This window comes from Juglans regia, chromosome 13, assembly GCF_001411555.2.
Source record: "Juglans regia cultivar Chandler chromosome 13, Walnut 2.0, whole genome shotgun sequence".
Lineage (NCBI taxonomy): Eukaryota > Viridiplantae > Streptophyta > Magnoliopsida > Fagales > Juglandaceae > Juglans > Juglans regia.
The window spans coordinates 8283037-8303896 of NC_049913.1; the positions used below are offsets into that span (position 1 = coordinate 8283037).

General features: G+C 36.3%; 3 protein-coding genes across 14 annotated transcripts; 1 reads left to right on the forward strand and 2 right to left on the reverse strand.

Moving 5' to 3' along the window:
- Positions 1 to 1872: 1872 nt before the first annotated feature.
- Positions 1873 to 4250, reverse strand: LOC108997358. 3 transcript variants are annotated; one of them, XM_018973570.2, is made up of 8 exons: positions 4032 to 4250; positions 3822 to 3939; positions 3665 to 3708; positions 3452 to 3562; positions 3107 to 3199; positions 2910 to 3016; positions 2644 to 2779; positions 1873 to 2208 (listed from the first exon to the last, which is right to left on the reverse strand). In XM_018973570.2, exons 1-8 carry the CDS (start codon positions 4121 to 4123, stop codon positions 2076 to 2078), a joined length of 834 nt encoding a protein of 277 aa, XP_018829115.2. In that variant the 5' UTR covers positions 4124 to 4250; the 3' UTR covers positions 1873 to 2075. The 3 variants fall into 3 exon arrangements, with proteins under 3 accessions (XP_018829115.2, XP_018829116.2, XP_035539904.1); XM_018973571.2 differs by having other exon boundaries at positions 2077 to 2185; XM_035684011.1 differs by lacking the exon at positions 1873 to 2208 and having other exon boundaries at positions 2649 to 2779; positions 2910 to 3012.
- A 3236-nt stretch (positions 4251 to 7486) lies between these two features.
- LOC109015547 (auxin response factor 2A-like) lies at positions 7487 to 13050 on the forward strand. Of its 8 annotated transcripts, none has more exons than XM_035684019.1 (15): positions 7489 to 7915; positions 8044 to 8159; positions 8315 to 8410; positions 8538 to 8594; positions 8694 to 8852; positions 8947 to 9031; positions 9208 to 9298; positions 9485 to 9649; positions 10575 to 10694; positions 10812 to 10887; positions 10963 to 11131; positions 11252 to 11401; positions 11501 to 12093; positions 12177 to 12364; positions 12509 to 13050. In XM_035684019.1, exons 1-15 carry the CDS (start codon positions 7888 to 7890, stop codon positions 12651 to 12653), a joined length of 2238 nt encoding a protein of 745 aa, XP_035539912.1. In that variant the 5' UTR covers positions 7489 to 7887; the 3' UTR covers positions 12654 to 13050. The 8 variants fall into 8 exon arrangements, with proteins under 8 accessions (XP_035539908.1, XP_035539905.1, XP_035539909.1 ...); XM_035684017.1 differs by having other exon boundaries at positions 7489 to 7861; positions 8538 to 8612; XM_035684018.1 differs by having other exon boundaries at positions 7489 to 7861.
- A 473-nt stretch (positions 13051 to 13523) lies between these two features.
- On the reverse strand, positions 13524 to 18720 carry LOC109015548 (aspartokinase 1, chloroplastic-like). Of its 3 annotated transcripts, XM_018998018.2 has the most exons (13): positions 18043 to 18720; positions 17875 to 17957; positions 17705 to 17745; positions 17409 to 17563; positions 17167 to 17316; positions 16972 to 17067; positions 16682 to 16798; positions 15891 to 16010; positions 15713 to 15805; positions 15497 to 15613; positions 14509 to 14625; positions 14269 to 14331; positions 13524 to 14129 (listed from the first exon to the last, which is right to left on the reverse strand). In XM_018998018.2, the coding sequence occupies exons 1-13, from the start codon at positions 18472 to 18474 to the stop codon at positions 14004 to 14006; spliced, it is 1710 nt and encodes a 569-aa protein (XP_018853563.2). In that variant the 5' UTR covers positions 18475 to 18720; the 3' UTR covers positions 13524 to 14003. The 3 variants fall into 3 exon arrangements, 1 of the variants encoding a protein (XP_018853563.2); XR_001999926.2 differs by lacking the exons at positions 13524 to 14129; positions 14269 to 14331 and adding an exon at positions 15263 to 15446 and having other exon boundaries at positions 14529 to 14625; positions 15557 to 15613; positions 18043 to 18707; XR_001999925.2 differs by lacking the exons at positions 13524 to 14129; positions 14269 to 14331; positions 14509 to 14625 and adding exons at positions 14828 to 15191; positions 15263 to 15446 and having other exon boundaries at positions 15557 to 15613; positions 18043 to 18707.
- Between the last annotated feature and the right edge of the window lie 2140 nt (positions 18721 to 20860).

Here is a 20860-nt window from a genome sequence, read left to right on the forward strand (position 1 = left end):
AAACAGAACTAATATCTTTGTTCAATTTAAGGCTCGATTATTTTCAGAGATGGGATGTGATAATATGAAATGAGTTGAGATTAAAATTAAAAAATTAATTAAAATATTGTTAGAATATATTTTTTAATATTATTTTTATTTTGAGATTTAAAAAAATTGAATTATTTATTTTATTTTGTATGAAAATTTGAAAAAGTTGTAATGATGAGCTGAGATTAGATGTTTTCTGAAAACAAACGAAGCCTTAGATTATTTTATTTATTTATTTACATCTCTTATACTTGTCAAAAGCAAATTTAATGATTTAATTTTAAAGGGGCATTCTATAATGATTTCAAGAAGTTTTAATTGTGATTAATTCTTCTAGAATATGGATTCAAAAGTGGCTTGGGCTTACGGTTGAGCATCGACTTTGTTGTAGTCGGTATCAGGAAATTTAACTCCAACTTTCAGCGTTTAAATCCGAACTCTGATTCTGATTCTAACTTATCCAGAATTCGATCTTCCTCATGATCTGTTAAAACGGATCGGAGTCGTTACGGAATCGCATTTGGACTTTTTTTCCCCAATTTTTTGCTCACATTCTTAAACTTGTGCTAGGCTCCATATTTAACCCAATTTTAAACAAGACTTTATATATTATTAGATCATATATTTTGGGCTTCCAAGTTTGAATTTTACTAAAAACATTAAAAAAACAACTTTTAGATATGCAAAAACAAAAAAATATAACCAAAAAATATTTCATATGCTATGCAAACTTGAAAAAAAAGAAGTTTAAAAGAAAATATGATAAATGATATTTCTAGTCATAAAATATGTAAGTTCTGCATACTTTAAAAAAAGTAATTAAATCTGAGAATTATATGAAAAAAAATAGTGGACTCTGTTTTTTTTAAAGGGAGCACGTGAAACTTGCATTTTTTAAGACTCTATCTAGCATTACCTTTTAAATATATAATAGGCCTTTTTGGTTATCATTGATATACTATCCTTCGTATTAGAGTCTCAAACTCCTAAATCAACTAAAAACAATAAAAGGATTATACAACCATCTAATTGCATGTTATATATTATAGTATTACATCTTATGAACTTTAGGAAAATGCTTGGGCCACCGAGACATTCTCCCCAAGAGTTTCTACCGATGTCTTTTTAATGTTTTTTTTTTAACTTAATGGTTAAGGGAGTATTTTTTTATGAGTTTGTGATTTTTTTTAAATATTTAAAGTGATTTAAAAATGCTTTGGGAAAATAAAAAAAACAAAATAAAAAAGTGCAAAATACACTTATCGGTAGGACTCTCGGGAGAAAGTCTCAGTGGCTCTAACAGAGTCCAGTCCTTAACTTTATACTAGACTATTACATATTACTCACTATTAGGTAGTCAAATATATTTGACTATGTATGATAGTAATGCTATGATGTTTACCTATACTAGACTATTAGTTTATTTATATTATATTATAAGTATATTATTCCATAATAACTAACATATACTAATATAGTATTGAATTTAACTATACAAGTTCTAGACTTTTTTATATGAGTATATATGATCGATATATGAATAATACATATTTTTATAACCTATGTATATTAATATTAGAGTTGGAGGTATAAGTCGGAGTTGAAATTGCTCAGAAAATAGCTCCAACTCCGACTTCGACTAGAAAAACAAAAACAAAAACTCCAGCTCCAAATTCGATGGTGCAGAGTCAGATTTTCGAATTTTTGCAAAACCCTAGTTTGGACCTTTTTAGGATTGTTGCAAATGGTATCAAAGGGGTTTGAACCATGCCACCTATGATGGGAGTTGCCTGACAAAGATGTTGAGATTTTAAGACTATAGGAAGGTAGTATGGGTAATTGTGATTTGAGCCTTAGATTGTTACAAAAAGCCTTATGCCTCATCTCGTCAAGTAGATGGCAAAATCCATATATTTCTAGAGTACCCAAAATTCACAAACTCTGTGTGTTGATCCTAATATCACAGATTCACACATAAAATCTAGACGGCAAGGCGCCTTGCTTCCCGTGACACCCACAAAACCACGTGTAGATCCATACCAAGACTAGAGTCTTCCTAATGTCCTCCAAACAAAACAACTGCGGTGGCATACGACCGATTCGGCAGAGCGAATTTCAGCTACATGACCTTCAGAGGAACACACGTCCAGGTCTCCTGATTGATCAATATTAGTTCGACTACAATGGTCCAAAGACAATTTCACTTGTGAGAGAACCAAAGTATATGCTCTTGATAATACCCAGAATCAGATGCACAAAAAAAAAAAAAAAAATTGTATGAGATATGAGAAACGGTCCATGGCCTAGCTAGTAACAATGTTTCAACGGAAAAGCCAACAAAGAAATTGATTTCAGATGTTATGTGGACCTGATTCCTAAATTTTTACTCCAAGGATACCCAATCAACCTATTAGCAAATTTGAAACACTGAAATTCATGTCATTTCTGGAAGAAAACATTCTAAAGTTTTCAAGTGTTTATCCAGGACTATAACTTAAATTGTGAAAGAAAAGCTCGGAACTGATAGCAACATGGTATAATCGCATACTTCAGTTCATTCAGCAGAGTAATATTAGGATTCTATTTCCATAGACAATCTAGAAACAACATTACTGTTCACTCTCTTCAGTGATCCCCTCCAATGTCAGATGCTGCAGAGCTATGGAGTACTTTGCAGTTCTCATCCTCACAGAGCTGCCAGTTACCGAACTACTGTTGCTTTTCAGAACAAACGATCCCAAGCCATCACCTGCAGCACGAAATCCCAAATACAATCACGTAAATATACAATGAGGTTTAGCAGGAAACACTGAAAAGTGCATAGATAATCAAGGACAATCAGCTTTCACGACCAAAAATGATTGTTATATAAATCAAACCTTTAATTGTGAAAATGGCTGGAATCCATCTTTTATAGATAAAGAGCAACCTTGGAGAGTCTCCATGGTGTGTGTCGGACAAGAGAAGCTTGCAAGGACCCGTCTTACTACCATACAAGAAGCAAGTCTTGTTACCATCTCACATAAAATAAATTTAGGTAAAGCAACTTAACAGAAATGGTCACCTTGTCACTCACTTTGCATGAGCAATTGCATTGTGACATAAAGCTAGAGTCCGAACCATCGCCAAGTCTCTTCCACGAGGATTATTATATTTCTCCTGGCAGCTCCTTCGAGAATTTAAGGACAATGTCAGGGAAGAGGAAATACATAAAATTGAAAATGGAATGTTATGCATTGATATAATATGTTGGAGCAGCAGTGTTGTAGACTACCACTCACTCGAGATTATTTGACCCAGACGTAATCATACTCACACGTCTATACTTAAGGAAACACAGCCCATCAAAGGCTATATTAATTCAGAAACAACAGTTCATCTATGGTAACTAAAATGTAAATCTAATTGAATAAAAAGATACCTTTCCTCGAAGAAGTCTCCAAAATCGTCGATAACAACTGCTGCAGGAATTGTCTCATGCAGGTGGAATGCGGCAAAGTAATTTTTAATTCCTTCATCTTCTTCCACATATCTTCAACAAATATTAGATTCTAGAGAGAATTAAATAACACTATCATGATTTTAATAACATAATCATCATTGTTCTTCGCTGTTTTCAAAAGGTTTTACATACTTCATTTGTATACGCTGAAAGGTGTCCGAGGATGGATCGATTCCCTGGAATTTTAACGGAAGAAAAAGCGAGCGGCGCGTTACCTTAGAGAGAATAATATACGGTACAAAGGGCATTCTTGAAATGTAATAGGAAGGAAATGTGTGTGAGAGCATACCTGAGAGAGATAGGGAGGTTTGCTTTCTAGCTTGCGCCGGTTGCATATGAACACCACTTCATGGCTGCTACCTACCGCGGAGTTGAATGCGAACTGGAATAGCAACGAGGTCTTTCCGCTGCAAATTCACAACTTATCATATGAAGTTCGAAGCCAGAATAATAGAGAGAGAGAGAGAGAGAGAGAGAGAGATGGAGAGAAATTACGTACCAGGAAGGAGGGCCGGAGAGAAGCATAATTGGGTCGTAGTGGCTGTGGTTGAGGAGCTCTACTTGCCTCACCGAGAAGAATCTCTCTACCATTTTCGACTAATTTTGCATAGCGACAGCTGCAAATGCTCAAATACATAATAACGCCATGGCTAGCTATGGTCCATGGATGATCTTTTCTTTGTCCAAATATTCAATGCTCGGGTCTCGACCGAGCATGAAGCTGGTTGCGGTAACATTAATGTTTTAGAAGTGTATCAACATTTTTTTCTTTCCAAGCATGTGGCCCTCGATATACATCACTCTAGATAAAAGGCTGCCTATATTTTGAAAGGAGTAGCGTTAGATATAATTTTAGGTGTATAATTTTTTCTTAAAAGTAATATGTATTATTAAATATATATATTTTTTGTAGATTTTAGATTGATTTATTTTTTTTAAAGGGAGCGTGATTTGCACGATCTAATAGGACTGTATAGAAACTGACGGGACCGATTGTCACTGATTAGAACCAGTTGAATCTGATGAAGAACCAGTCGATTGTCGATAAAAAATAGTAGAAACTAACATCAACGGTTTGGTCCTGACTTGAATCAAGCGGGACTTGAACCAAATTCAAATCACCAAATTGGTCCATATAATATTATATATATTACGTAAAACAATACCGTTTCACTTAAATGAGTTAAATGACATCATTTTACACCTACGGTCTAGACAAAAAATTTAATATGAAACTACATTTTTGGTTTAATACACCAAACGTCATTATTTTGAGTTAGGTTTTAATAACCCCAATCCTCCACTCCCTCTTCTCTATCCCAATTCTCTCTAACTTCTCTCTACTCTCTCACACACTAGTCGGCAACTGTAGTGCCGCACAACCTCTCTTATCCTTCACACCGCCAGTGAGATCAATCTCATCCCGATGTCATCTATGTATCTCGCGTCCAATCTCTCTTTCTCTCTCGGTTAGTCTCTCTCAGTTAGTATGATTTTGATTTTTGAGTCTGCTAAGTTTACTTCCAGCCTTCTACATATGTTTATTATTAAATTCTACAATATAAATCATTGAATATGTAATATATTTTTAAAGTTTTACATATTTGTTGCTTCCGTTACCAACTGGCGATCATGTAATTGTTTTGGTCGTTTTCTGAGTTTGTATTTGTGTTTGCAAAACGGATTTGAAAAACGCCGAACCAATCAGAACCGATTGGAACCGTTTCGGCTGGTTTTCTCTCAATTGGCCGGTCAGTTTGTTCGGTTTTATACAATACCAAACTTTGGTTGGTTCGGTTTCCATTTTGTACTGAAACTAAAATGACAGGTTCGATTGTCAAGTGTCAACCCTACAATCTTGTACTGCAAATTATTTTTTAAAAAAAGTTTAGTTTAGAAATAAATCTTTTTAAAAGGTAAAAATCAGAAATTAATGTGGAATAAAGTCTTTTTCTTACTATTAAAAAACATCTAACGTATTATGTTTGATTACATCAATATATAAATACTGTAAGGAAGATTTAACACTGAAACCTATCGAGGCCATCTTCACCTGGTGGCCACTTTTACGTTTAAGCTAATTTTCTTTGATTGTATATAATGACAGTGATTATATTTAGAGTGAACCTTGATTTGTTGAGTATCATGTAACAATCTTTCATGCCACCCCATGTGACTTGTGACCTACCGACGGTGGCCAGCTTTTAGCTTATGAGTTGTTCTCATAATTCATGATAAGACGTAAGATTTAAATTTTTAAATTTATCTTTTAAATTAAATTACGACCCTTAACAAAGTGTGATATAGAAACATTAGGATAGCTATATTTTTTAACTTATTTGGTGTACATTAATAACTTGAGTTTTGTTACAAATTAACAACTGTTCACATCACACACTCTATATATGACATTAATTTTTTTTTTTTCATAGGGTGTGGAAGTATTTTTCATATAGTGTGGGAGTATTTTTATAAGGTGTGGCGTGGTGAATAGTGATTGATGAGAATAATTTTTCTAAGAGTAATGCTACATATAGTCGTGGAATGTGCAAACGCCGTATAGCCACTTTGAATTTGAAAAAGAGTGAAGTCTACTATTAAAAAATTAATTTCTTTTCATATAGATTCTATATTTATTAATTTTTTTTAAAATGACTGCACGGCACTTACACACTTACGATTGCAAGTATCATTTTTCATTTTTCTTGATCATTCGTAATGATCTGACGGGCCTCATGGGCCTTTCCTTACAAATATCGGCCCACAATATAGGTTTGACCTTTTCTTTCTTTGGGAACACAATCCAATTGTTTGGGCGATGGAAAACACGTATCGCTAGTACCCAAAAAGAAAGGTGTAGCAGGAAATGCGAATATTGGCTTCTTATAATGGACAAACAGAGATCAAAACTAATTGAAAAGTGGAAGATATCCTCGAAACCATCGTCGACAATAAACCAAATAGAAAAAAAAAATGTAACCGAAACTGATATAATCCTTTTGCTCTAAAGTCTAAACAATGTGCGGATAAAGTGAGGATATTTCCAGATCCAGATATTCCTCGTCTGAACGTTGATCATGACGAAACGTCAGCGCTAGAACTAGAAGACGAATCCCCGAAGGACCCATTTTATTTAAAACAAACCATCTTGGAGTGAATGCATGCATAGCATGGGCCACCGCCCCTTTTTTGGTCAATTATATATTAGCCTGAGCCTGAGCCTGAGCCTGAGCCTGACTCAGCTACTCCTCCTCAGATATTGCATATACACTATCCGACTTGGGTTCCATTCCACAATGCTTGCTACCCATACCTTATCCTTATCTAATGTCCTTTTTCTTTTTCATTTTATTTATTTATTTTGGTTTTATATAAAATAAATATTATTTTTTTATAAGCTCGAGTTCTATTAAATATTATTTTGATGAGGTGACATTTGCTTACAACATAAAATGATTTTAATCACAACACTGATCCCGTGATCCGGATCACCTCCGAAAAGTGGGAGAAGCCTAACAGTCATTTTTTTCACTTTTAATTGGCGGGGGATATGCTAAGCAGGTGATTTTATAATAATGATAGACTCTTCTTTGTTATGATTAGACAAATCAAAGCTCCGCCACTGTAATTCTGCCTGTTAGTAACAGGACAAACCCTCTTTACCCGAAATCCTCTCACAACAAAAGTGTGCACTCCTTTTCGTTCAGTCCCATAGGGCAAACGCTGTCACTTGTCATTGTGCTGGCTGATCAAACCTCGACACGTACCCCGTAATATTAACGACGTTAAGGCGGGCCCTGAACGGTCACGTTCATCATCACCGTTTGCCGCTTTACTAGAGGACAAAGCGGTCAGTATGGTGTAGTAACCGGTTGCCCAAGGCAGGACAATAATTCCGTTTCCGTTTCCAAAAGGGGTTAAAAATCGGACGAGCAAAAGTAAAAAGTCTATAAAAAAACATACAGAGAGAGAGAGAGTCACACTGGCTCGAAGAAAACGAAAAGAGCGTGAATAAAGGTGTGGTGCTCTCCGCAGACGTACGATTAGTAATGGCAGCGAGCAGTGATGCATCAGAAATGGTCTCAGAGGAGTCAGAGAAAAAGGAGGCAGACGATGAGAGGCCAAAGACATCGCTAGAAAAGCGGGTTCTTGAATCGAGGAAATGATGTGGTTTTCTCCTGCAGTGTGACACCTACGCTTCTCTAGTTTACCCCTAATATAGTCTTGCTTCTTTTTTCGGCGTTGTTGTAGTTGTTGCTGCTGCCTATCAAGTTTATTTTTGAGTGTTTTGGATGGTGATGATCTTCAATCCGTTGAGGCGGGGAAGAGGTTTGTGTTGAGAATTTCTCTGAGAAATGGCGTCTTCGAGTTTTCCTGTAACTGGTAAAGTCGAATCCGATCCCGAAGGATCTGAATGGCTTTCTTCGTTGAATCATTACTGTGTTTGTTGTATGAACAATCAGGAGTTTTAAACCAGTTTTTCTTTTCCTTCTTTGTTGTGTATGGCTTAGATTCTGAGGAGGATGCACTATACAAGGAGTTGTGGCATGCATGTGCGGGACCTCTGGTCACGGTGCCTCGCCAAGGCGAGCTGGTTTTCTATTTTCCTCAGGGTCACATCGAGCAGGTACTAGATAAATCTCTTCGGACTTTCTTCAATTTCTCTTGCTCTCCTTCCCCATTTTTTATTTGGAGGTGCAATGCGTTTCTTTCTATTCTTTTGTTTGTGTCTGTGCGCGCGCGTGCGCGTGCGTATATGCAAATGAATATGCGCGTGTATAGGTTAAGGCGTCGATGAATCAAGTGGTTGAGCAGCAGATGCCAGCGTATGATCTTCCGGCTAAAATCCTCTGTCGCGTGCTCAACGTTCAACTAAAGGTAGAAACTTGCAGGTTCTGAGGCGCTCTTTTATTTTCGTTTGCTACGGTTCTTCTGATCACGCTATTAATTACTAGTTCCCCTCTCATCTTGTCACCAAGCTCAAATTTAAATTTGTTTGAGGCAGGCTGAACCAGACTCCGATGAAGTGTATGCCCAAGTGACTCTGGTTCCTGAACTCAGAGTATGTGATTACGAAAGTGTATGTGTGTGTATGGAATTAGGAAAGTGAATTTAAAAATTACAAATAACAATGATTGAATGTCATGTTCCTTCTGAACAGCAAGGAGAGAATTCGGCAGAGGAGAAGGGGACTCTGGCTTCCTCCCATCCTCGGCCTCGTGTGTATTCCTTTTGTAAGACCCTCACGGCCTCCGATACGAGCACTCATGGTGGGTTCTCAGTGTTGAGACGCCATGCTGATGAATGCCTGCCTCCACTGGTTAGTAGATTGCTTGGTTTATTTTGAAATTACACCATACTATTGGTACTCATTTGAGCTCTAAGAAGTATGGCGCTTGCCGATTCTTTCGCAGGACATGTCCAAGCAACCTCCAACTCAGGAGTTGGTTACCAAGGATTTGCATGGAAATGAATGGCGTTTTCGTCATATTTTTCGAGGTAGTATTAAGTACCATCAGTCAGATTTGTTTGAATCTTGAAGAAGTAATTGTTTGATTCCTTCGTCCAATACTTGTTTGCTAAAGCGTCCATTATTGTGAAATGACGACTATTAAGTTTATCCACGCATTGTATTCATTAAAAAGGGGAACGCGAATTGTTAAACTAAATGCCAGGTCAACCAAAGAGGCATCTTCTTCAGAGTGGTTGGAGTCTTTTCGTCAGCTCCAAAAAGCTTGTTGCCGGGGATGCTTTTATTTTTCTCAGGTCTAGTATCATCTTCATTTTCAACATGATTCCCATGATTGTAAATCCCGGTTAAATTTGTCATTTGGTTCATTAATGACTACAGATTGTACCGTGTTGTAACCATAGGGTAAATGACATGTTGATTAGTTGATTTAGTGAGAGATCATTCCTTTCTAATCAGTTTCTAGATCCTTTTGCTCTCAGAGGTGAAACCGGGGAACTTCGCGTTGGGGTAAGAAGAGCTATAAGGCATGCAAGTAATATTCCATCTTCTGTCATATCTAGTCAGAGTATGCATATCGGTGTCCTGGCAACAGCATGGCACGCCGTTAAAACGGGTACAATGTTCACTGTCTACTACAAGCCAAGGTGTGTAATCTTTTCTCTTCATTCACTTCTTTGTGGAGCGACTTGATTTCTAATACCACACGCAGAAATGTATTGCAATTGAATCCATAATGTAGCAATGAGATAGTGAGGTCTTTGTTAAAATCCAGATTCTATAAGATAGTTGACATATCTATGCACTTTATTGTTTTGGGTGTACTAATTTTGGTCTATAAAGCTTACTCGTCAAAAGTAAATAAATTTTGGACATATATAAGAGCTAATACATAACCAGGATTTACAACCGAAACAAGAAAGTCATGGACACTTAGTTTGTTAAAATCTTAAAATCTATTGCCACTGCCTAAAGGAACAATGTGTTGAAGAAGAAAGCTTTAAGCTCATCCATTGTCCGCTCGTGATCTTTGAAACTTTTGTCATATCTCTCGCCAAAATATTGGAGCCATTTTCCATACGGCTGCAACATATGGATTGCCTTGAAAATAAATAAATTATGGTCTAAAAAGTGTTATTGTGGAATAGTATTGCATTATTTTTACATTTTACCATTTAAACTGAACCATATTCCCTAAATACCAGATAGAAAGAACAAATTCACTTTCTACTCTGATAACAGGAGTTTATGTGTCTAGAGCGTTGCTGCCAACTTCAGAGTGGCTGAAGTAGTGAATTGAATATTGTTGATTGTGAGAATCATGTCAAAATTATATTATACGTAAAATAATCGTCAGTCTGTATTATGTTAGTGTATGGTTTTTCTGGGAATTCTGGTCTCCCGATATAATATAAAAAATGTATGCATCATCCTTGAATACAGATTTATTACGTACCATGCAAATTGATTGTGTATGGTATCATACAGTAGATTTTATCTTCATTTATATATATACACACTTAGCATACTGCTTTTTTCAATCCATGAATTCTTGTAAATGATATTTTATAGGACCAGCCCTGCTGAGTTTATTGTTCCCTTTGATAAATATATGGACTCTGTCAAGAACAACTGCACTATAGGGTTGAGGTTCAAGATGAGGTTTGAAGGTGAAGAAGCTCCAGAACAAAGGTGTATTTTTTCTTCAACCCTGCTAGTCATTTTCTTTTCAAATAAAACAAAAAAGAATGAGGGAAAATAAGAAGAAAATCTGGTTGATTTGCTGAACTACCTGCCTGTATTGACTAGATTTTCAGGCACTGTGATTGGAGCTGAGGATGCTGATCCTGTAAGGTGGTCTGGATCAAAGTGGAGATGCCTGAAGGTACTAACTTAATAGTGCATAGGTCTGTACAAATACATGGTATTTTACATACAAAACCTTTGTGTTTTTGTGCAGGTTCGATGGGATGAAACTTCTCCGCTTCATCATCCAGAGAGAGTTTCCCCTTGGAATATAGAAGTTGCTCTGTCTCCTACTCTCGATGCCCATACAGTGTGCCGTCCAAAGAGGCCTCGTGGGAACATGGCACCATCATCTACTGATCCATTTTTCCCTACAAGGGAAGGTATTGTACAACTTGCAGATTCATGCTTCACAACTCTTTATTCTTTCCCTTCAGTCATTGTTATACAGTGCTTGTAGTTTGTTTGACACTGTTATTGAGGCCCACCATTTATATTATCAGGTTTGCCTAAAACTACTATAGACCTTTCACCAGAAAAAGGGTTTTTAAATACTCTGCAAGGTCAAGCAAAATCAACCATGGGAGGTATATTTTCTGAGAATAATGATTCAGACACTGCTCAAAACCCCACTTTCTGGACTCAGGCACAGAGTAAGAACCAAACTGATTCTAGTTTTGCTCCAAGAGTGGGACGAGATGACTGTGTTCCTAAATTGATGAATGAACTGAGCAATAGGAATTCAATGTCAGGTTCTTGGACCCCCAACGGATTCAGTTGGCCCTTTACTGATCAAAATGCTGACAATGCCGATTGGATGAAGAAGCATGTTTTAGATCAGGATCAAAGATCTAACTTCCTCGCAGGTTCCCAATCCATGATGCATCCCTCATTTAATATGATGGAATGCAGCATGAAACTTCCTGCAGCAGCAGCTAAGCAGCATCCTGGAAACAATTTGTTACCTCTGTTGCCCCCGACAAGTATCCCAGATTCTCCGTATCCTACATTGATGAAACCACAGACACTGTTTTTGCAAAAAGAAGTGAAATCTAAGGGAGTTGGCAGTTGCAGGCTGTTTGGTATATCCCTCACTAATAGTTATTTGGCCACAGAACCAGCACCGCAACTGGCAAATTTTACGAGTCAAGATGGGCAAATTGCTTCTTCATCAGATCAGTTGCAAGGCTTGGTGTCTGGCCTACTGCCTCAGAAAGCGGAGTGTCCAAAGTCTGCAAGGATAGTTAGAGATGATGAACAGAGGAATCCCCTTCAAGCCTTAAAGACACTTTCTAGGACCATCCAGGCAAGGCCGGATGGCAGTTCAACCAGAAATCGCATTGAGGTTTCCTCTTTCTGGACGGGTTAATGTAAATTCTCACTCGTGTTTCCATCTAGAAATCATTGTTTTTTACTTCAATGAAACAGGTCTACAAGCAGGGGGTTGCTGTTGGGCAGTCTGTGGACCTTACCAAATTTGATGGCTACAGTGAACTGATAGCAGAGTTGGATCGAATGTTTGAGTTTAATGGTGAATTAATTGCTCCCAAGAAGTGGCTGGTGGTTTTTACTGATAACGAGGGTGATATGATGCTTGTTGGAGATGATCCCTGGCGGTAAGCACCCCAACTTCTGCCTTTTTCAGTTTTTCTGTTCTTTTCTCCTCTCTTTTCTTTCAATCCTTGAGAAATTGTTTGCTCTATTCAACGAATGTTTTCTTCCATGTTTACTCCAATCCTGTTTGTCTTTGCACCATGCAGAGAATTCTGTAGCATGGTCCGTGAGATCTTTATCTATACTCGAGAGGAGGTACAGAAGATGCGTCCACAGCCCTTGAATCCAAGAGTCAATGAAATCTCACCAGTTTCTGGTCAAAACATGGGTCCAAATAAGGTGAATGATTGACGCATCTTCAGGAGTCCCGAAAACAGGTCTACAATCAGGGGGCTGCTGTGGGGCAGCCACAAAATGCCTACCCTCATGTTTGGTGGCTGATGCCTGGCAGTAGAACCTGTTTACTGCATGGAATTTTGTTATAACGGCAAATAACTGTAGTATATAGTGTTTTGTGTTTGGTTATTTTCTTTGTTAGTGGATTTGTCAGGAAAGCTTTCCACACTCCCAATCCGCTATGTACAGAGAATTACTCATATACCTCTTTATGTTCAAGTAATAGCATATGCCAGAGCTAGAAACTAGGTAAGAATTAAGATCCTTGTAATGCTCTTTTCTGCAACTCATAAACCTCTTTACGTTCAAGTAAAATAGTATATGCCAGAGCTAGGAAGTAGTTAAGAAGTAAGATCCTTGCAATGCTCTTTTCTGACGTGTCTATGCTATGATTCTGTCGTCTTTTTGATTCAAGACTCAGCTTTCTTCTGTTCCATTTCTTTTGATTTTGACTTTCTTCACATTATATTAGGAGATTCAGGCCAATTACGCAATAAATGAAAAAACTATATTTCGCATCATCGAACAAGGAAAAGATTGTAGGAAAGATTTAGAGCCGGTTTGGATTGAAAGATGCAATTTATCTCACTATTATTTACAAACTAACTCAACTCATCTCTTCTCATCTCATCTGTCAATAGGTTTAATGCATATTTTAAATTTTGAAATAGCTACTTAGACAGATGGAGGATGCACATTGAATCTTATTTATAGCTTAAAGCGTATATTACTTGCCACTGAGACCTATTGGTAGTTTGGAATAAAAAGTAATGGTTTTCGCAGTTTAATAAGATGTGCATAAATGATAAAACTAAAGATTCAAAGTGAAAAATAAATGGGTAAATCTAATTAATTGTTTTAAAACAAGTCCTAAAAAAAAATAATGGGCTCCTAGACTCTAGGACCAATATAACATTGAACTGATAATGGGCTGGGTGGCCCATTAGAATAGCCTGCCGTATTTGGAAGGTGAGTTTCATACGCAGGGCCAGGTTTAGTTAATAGGCTCCATTTTAGTTTTGGGGGTGGGTGCTAGGGACAAGATTTTTGGCAGAACCAAAAAGCACGAGTGTTACCAACCGGAACTCCTCCAGGGTGCTTTTGAGATCTGTTCCACAGTCAATACATGATTTAAGGAAGCACAAAAGGGGACCGAACATTTCCGTTGATATTCAAACACACCCACGAATAGATGGCGATGGCTGATAACAATGTTTGATGGGAAATCCAAAAAATCATTGTGGAGGAGAGTAGACGAGAATAAGCCGACACGGAGTCAATGCTTTCCAAACTGCAATGGCAAAGCTAGCCATTCCCAAATTCAGCATCCAGTATCAGTTCAGATTGATCACCACTCTCAAAAAAGCTGTAGTGAAGGGCCTTCACACATTGTACAGCTTCACTGTCATTTACTATCAATGAAATATTCACCTGCTTGATACCAACCATATTTGTGTTGATATATATATATATACATGTATGTATGTACGTACGTACGTACGGTACGTAATAAGTTAGACAACTGAATGAGAAATGTCTCAGCAGTTAAGAGGAACTACGATGAAGATACCTTGGATGCCCCTTGTGAGATCATCTGGACATTAACTCCATTGACTTGCAGAACATGAAATACCTGCAAAAAATGTACCCGTTTATCTGATATCAAAGATGGAAAGAGAATCTTTGTGCAAATGACTGAATCTGAAAAGTCCCTAGGACTCATAAAGGAATAGAACTCGTAAGAACATCAAATTTTGAAAGGTATATAGCTCTGGATAGTTTCGACTAAATTGCACAAGGGAAAAAACACCTTCTCCAGTATCAACGAGGAACGCTGAGCATTTCCAATAAGAGAGATGATTGATCTGTGCTGCAGGAGATTCACAACTGCAATCTTCTCAAGCTCTTCCGCTACATGGTCAAGTTCCTGGTCAAATAAGACAAAGGAGCAAACCGATTTAATGCTAAATCCAGGCAATCTGATGGGACTCAATTTAGACGAAGAGAGAGTGTGACACACATGCGTGCACAAAACTTTCAACAGCACAGGTATTTGCATTTATCAAGTATGTTGAGAAATAGTTTTCCTTTTTTTTATTAGCACCGGGTGTCCGAAAACAGCATCCCGACTAATCCCAGAAGTGCATAGGCCCTCGGCAAGGAGTTTCCCACAAGTGTACCTTGGGTAATTCAAGGAAAAAATCCCCCAGTCTGATGGCACCCAGAGATTGTTTGTACCCAAGAGGATTTGAACCTTAGACCGGGGGGGGGGGATAACCCAAAGCCCAAGGCATTTACCACTTGAGCCAATCCCAAGGGGTTATGTTGAGAAAGAGTTTGACCACAGTTGTATGCTGCAACATACGAACGATCTTTGCATGACATTGAACTTAAAGAATAAACAAATTTAGAACATGGCTTGCTGAAACAAAAATGTTGATACCACTTTAAAGTTGGTGGTGCATTCATCCTACACCAGTTGCACTTAATTATCTGTGTTGAAAACTTAGTCAGAGTGCTCTATCATAATTGAGTACCACAAAAATACCAATAATTATAGGTACCTTCAAGAAGAACTATCCAAATAAGATATGTTTTTATTAGTTGCTTGATCACGAAGTATTTTTCTGGCCTCTGTCATACTAAGTGCTGTCAATCGGTTCACCAGTAAATATTCCCACAATCACAAATCGCCCAGGAGGTTGCAAGCACCTCATCGATGGGAAAATTAGAGCAACATTACGTAAACTGCAAAGTATGAAAATAAATAACATAAGAATATGTGACCATAGACTTGCCTGCTGGATCAGTTCTCTGCTCCAAAGTTTAGAAGGATCTAATGTCAAAGATATACTAACTTCGCTAGTAGCAACAACGTCCACAGATATGCCCAAATCTTCGAATATTGAGAACACCTACTTTGAGAAATGCATGGAGTGAATAACATTACAACAAGCATTAGCCATGAAAGCAACAGGTGGCAGAACAAAATCAAGTCGAAGAAAATTTCTGACCTTTGCTAGGAAGCCAACTTGACCAAGCATGCGTGTACTGACTATATCCAACATGGTAACGTTCTGCTTCAAAACTATGCTGGTCAGCACTGCCTATAATTCATTTACATGAAGCAAATGGTCAGTATTGTTGAACTACTCCACGCACTAGGATGAAAAAGTTTCACCTGCGACAAACCTTGTCCATATCTCTTGTTTTAGTGATAAGGGTACCGGGAGCTTGAGGGTTGTATGAATTCTTGACTCTAACAGGGATATCACCCTCTCTGGCTGGTCTCATGGATTGTGGATGTAGGACCTGCATACATGGCATAATATGAATATTTCCTGTGTGCCCTTGTCCTCACCAAGAATAAAAGTACAACATCCCAAATCTTTCTCTTAGATTCAACATTTAGGTTTTTTAAAATGGTATCCGAATCCCAATAATCTAATACATATATAACTGCAAATAAAAGCATGACACCGACATTACCAACCACTATGGTTGTCCAATGAACAAACCCAACCCAAAAATCATCTGCAAAGCAATTATTCCCATTCGGTACTTTAGGCACCAAAACCGGGGTTGGCAAAAATACGTTCACGAAATAATGCAATATGTACATGTTCAAAGCATATTTATCCTTGCATCCAGAATACCCCAGAACACATCCTTATGCACTTGTATGTGTATTTGATTGATGTGTTCGGTACATGGACATTGATGTTAATTGAAAAGAGGGGCCCACAAACTAAGCTTCTTTGTCTCTCTCGAGATCCAAACTTCATCCCAATATACAAACTGGGTATTCTAAGCTGTGGATCTCTCTCTAGAACCAAACTTCTGCCCAATATGAATGCTGGACCTTTTTATTTTTTATTTGGGTGGGGGGGAGGATGCATACTGGACTTTCAACCAATTGGTCCAGTCCACCTCAAGTCACAAACAAACAATTTCTAAACAGAAAGAAGCATCAGAAATCTAACCTGAGCACCAAAGTATGCAAGCTCTGCTGCCTCATCAAATGTCAAATGAGGGACAGGTTCTGCACATGGATAAATACTAGGGTCACAGGTCAAGACACCATCAACATCTTTCCACACCTGTTAAAATTGTTAATTAAACCAGCATATAAGTTTGTTAATATCAATCAAAAGAGGATTCACATAAACTCCCAACTAAAAGTGCTACTAATATTAGTTCAAGAGAGAAAGTGAAGTATGAATACATGCATGTTCTGCCCGTGTGAGCAAATGAATCAGGGTCTAATGCTGACCTGAATTTCCTGCAAGCCTAAGGCTTTGCCAATGGTTGTAGCTGTCAAGTCACTACCACCCCTACCCAAGGTGGTGATTGCTCCAGATTTCCAACCCTACAATAAGAGAAAACACATATTATTCTTGCAAAACACTCATAAATTAAGATCTGACTACTAGGCAGCGAAATGAATTCAGCAGCAGTTTAGTAGGACCTTCCCAAGGAAGCCGGTGACAATGGGAATTGCAGGATCATTAACCCAATCACCATGTAATCTCTTGGCAACAGCTGGGTAAGTTGCTTCCAAGATGTCCGCATTCGTGAAATCATCTGTGGTTATAAAACCAAGATCAAATGCATCATACTGCAAAAATCACATAGCAGCTTATAGTTAGTTACGGCTGAAATTAATGGTTGGAAAACAAGAATACACAACTGGTGAAGATTAACACGTACTTGGCGTGCTCTAACACCAATTGTATTTAGATAAGCCGCAAAGATTCTTGTGGACATGCACTCCCCGAATGAAACTAAGTAGTCTTTCGTGCGGAGAGTTAACTCTTTCATCATAGCTATTCCTTTCAGTAGTTGCTCCAGTTGTTCCAAGTGAGCTGTAAAATGTTGCGCCACATTCACGCACCAGGAAAAAAACTTATTAGATAAAAAAATCCTGTCGCACTTTCAGAACAAGTACTTGAATTACATAAACAACAGAGAAAGACTATCTAATAGCTTAAATTAAGAATCCTGACCAGAGACAACAGACCGATCAACTCCAAGTTCATTCACCGTCCTGAATGATCAAAAGCCATACTTAACTGACTTTCATAATAGCTATAGAACGCCGTTTCAAATCTCTAGCAACATTCATAATTAAAAAAAAAAATTGAAGATAGGAAGAAATTAATCATAACCATCAAACCTAAGATGCAGCTCCTTTATAAAGCTCAGTTCCTCGATTTCCGATGTATTAGAGACGCCACAACTGACGGCCTTCTCTCCGGCCTTCATTAGAAACATTCAATTCCATAACTATCTCTCTCAATATAAAGAATAAAAATGAAAAAAAATAAAAATTTGTGTAAATTACCACAAGAAGTTTGTTAGTAGTTTTGCCCATCGCAGAGAGAACAACGACGGGCCGTTCCTCAGAGAAACTGAGAATAAGAGCGGCGATCTCCCTCATCCTCTCGGCCGATGCCAGCGACGATCCACCAAACTTCATCGCACACGTGAAATTCTTCCCATTTCCATCTGAGAATCGCTTCTCTATCTTATCCTCTTTAAGCACAGCCTCCACTCGTCCTCCTCCTTTCTTGTCACCGATTTTCACTAGCTTCTTCGTCGCTCTCCTCCTAGAAAAACTTCCACTTCCCGCACAGAATAATCTAGAACTCGAAGTGATGGAAGTCGAGAACCTGAGCAGGTGCAATGTGAGGGGCACGTTTGACAATAATCTCGAGTTCCTAACGAATCCGCGACCCGGAGTTTCGACACCGTGCGCGTGGAAAGAAGCCGCCATTGTTGCGGAGTGGATTTATCAGTTGTAGTGTCAACGAATTACGAAATCTAGGGTTTCCAAAATTCAGAGAGCACAGTGGATTTAAAAAAAGAAAAAACAAATACAAAGACGAGCTCTGGAGGTATCTGCGTCTGAGCTCAGGGAGAGTGTGGCGAGGAGGGAAAGTGGACCATTTCGACCGTGGCGGCAGGAAGTCGTTCCTTTCTGGGTATATTAGGCATCGTTTGTTTCGATTTGGCTTGGTTTGGAAGGCAAACTCGTCTCATCGTTATAAATTTTTTAAATTTTAATATAAAATATAATAAATAATTTAATTTTTTTAAATTTTAAAATAATAATAATAATAATAAATAATATTCTAACAATATTTTATCATCTCAACTCAACTCAGTTTAACATCTAAATACACTCTTAATTTAAAGTTAAAAAATATCAATAAAATATTAGTAAAATATATTTTTAAAATATTATTTTTACTTTAAAATTCAAAAAAATTAAATTATTTGATTTATTTTATGTTAAAATTTAAAAAAATTATAATAATTAAATGAATTGTAAAACAAACAAGACCTTAGTTGATCATGATCGTGTAATTTAGATGTTGAGTTAAGTTGAGATGATTTGAGTTTTTTATGATTAATAATGAGTTGAGACGATAGAGTAAGTTTTGTGAGACTCACTTAAGATGAGTTTAGATATATTTAGATGTTAATATGAGTTTTTATGTATTTATGAGAATTTGAAAAAGATTGTGGGTCCTGCGTGTAAATAAGTATTGAGCTGAAAAATATTGTGAGTCTCACGTGTAAAGAGGTTTTGAGTTAAGATGAATTTAGTGATTTGAGAGTTGAGTATTTAGATGTTTTACTCATCTTAAAATTAAACTAAACTAAGTTGATCTCAGTTCAGTCCAAATTCCAAACTGGGCTAGGACTTGTTTGAAAATAGATCTCATTCCAAAATTTTTATCTCATTTAATTTCCAAACATAATTCAAATACAAAATTTTCAAATTAATAATTACTACTTTTTCAAATTAATCATTTTCAACATTTCCAAACTTTCAAACAAAAAATAAAAAACAATTCAATTTTTTTAAATCCTTAAACAAAAATAATATTATAAAACTATATTCTAACTTTATAATAATTTTTATTCAACTTTTTATCTCTCATTTTTTAAAACTCAAAAAATACTCAACTCAAACTATCTCATTACTATTCATAAAATTATCATCTCATATCATTCCGCAAACCAACCGATTCGTTTGCATTTTTTCATAAGAAATTGCTTTGCATTTTTTAGTAGAGCAGGGCTACTCTCCGCCTGAGTTGTACCGTTCTAAGTGACCACTAAGTCAAATTGATATTTTTATTTTTTTATCATATTTTTTTTATTTTAAAATAATTTTAAAAAAATATCAAAAAAAATATCAAAATATTAATAATCATTTTCTTAACTATTAAGTACATAAATAAATTAAAAATAAAATACATAAAATGTCAAAATAACGAGACAAGTGGACAAAATAACAATTTTCTTTTTCGTAAGAAGTGATACGTGTAGTTGTACCTAGTATTCTTTTAAAAGATGTAAATAAATATAAAACTAGAAAAAAATAATTTTTTAATAATATTAGTATTCACATAAAAATTTATTTTTTAATAAAATATTACATATTTTTTTAATTATACATAATACTTACGGCACTTTAAAACAGTATATAATGTTACTCTCTTTTTTTTAAAAAAATAATTTTAATTTGCAAAATACTAATCAAATCTCTTACGGAATTATAATACTCAAAGTTCTGATCATAAATTTTCTCCGTGATGCGTTTTGTGATCAATGTCACTGACTTCAATAAAATATTATTATTTCTTATCCAAACTCATCCAAATCAAAAGAAATTTAAATAAATTAAAAAAAAAGGTATTTTCTTAGATAAATATGTAAATTTTAGATGATAATTATGTGTATATCATTCCTTATATAATAAATGCTATTACACATATAATCATACTTAAATTGGTATAATTGTTTGATTGTAAACTAAATATTCACGTCAAAATATAAAATAGATTGGTTATTTGTTACCTGATGTTAATTTACAAGCTAATTTGCTTATGATTTTATTATTTCATATACTAATTTTATCCATATATATAAATATATATAGAAATATTATATATCAATCATTATTCATTTTTACATCTCTCATTTAAAACTTTTTCATAAAATATAAGTATGTATTTTATAGGATGTGGAATTGTGAATAATGGTAGTGGCGGACGAGAAAATTTTTTCACATATCTTATAAAAAATATCTTCACACCATATAAAAAATTTATAAGTGTAAAATGTGAGAGTAAATAATAATCGGTGCA

Bases quoted from the DNA above. Each gene is read 5' to 3' on its own strand.
- LOC108997358 (XM_018973570.2), bottom strand. From the start codon at position 4,123: ATGGTAGAGAGATTCTTCTCGGTGAGGCAAGTAGAGCTCCTCAACCAC. The intron at 3,940-4,031 runs GTACGTAATTTC...GTGAATTTGCAG, and splicing joins CTCTCCGGCCCTCCTTCCTG to CGGAAAGACCTCGTTGCTAT. The intron at 3,200-3,451 runs GTATCTTTTTAT...AAATTCTCGAAG, and splicing joins GGAGACTTCTTCGAGGAAAG to GAGCTGCCAGGAGAAATATA.
- LOC109015547 (XM_035684012.1), top strand. From the start codon at position 7,825: ATGGTGATGATCTTCAATCCGTTGAGGCGGGGAAGAG. The intron at 8,613-8,693 runs GTATGTGTGTGT...CCTTCTGAACAG, and splicing joins GAGTATGTGATTACGAAAGT to CAAGGAGAGAATTCGGCAGA. The intron at 9,650-10,574 runs GTGTGTAATCTT...GATATTTTATAG, and splicing joins ACTGTCTACTACAAGCCAAG to GACCAGCCCTGCTGAGTTTA.
- LOC109015548 (XM_018998018.2), bottom strand. From the start codon at position 18,474: ATGGCGGCTTCTTTCCACGCGCACGGTGTCGAAACTCCGGGTCGCGGA. The intron at 17,746-17,874 runs GTTTGATGGTTA...TTGATCATTCAG, and splicing joins ATAAAGGAGCTGCATCTTAG to GACGGTGAATGAACTTGGAG. The intron at 17,564-17,704 runs GTCAGGATTCTT...AACATTTTACAG, and splicing joins TGATCGGTCTGTTGTCTCTG to CTCACTTGGAACAACTGGAG.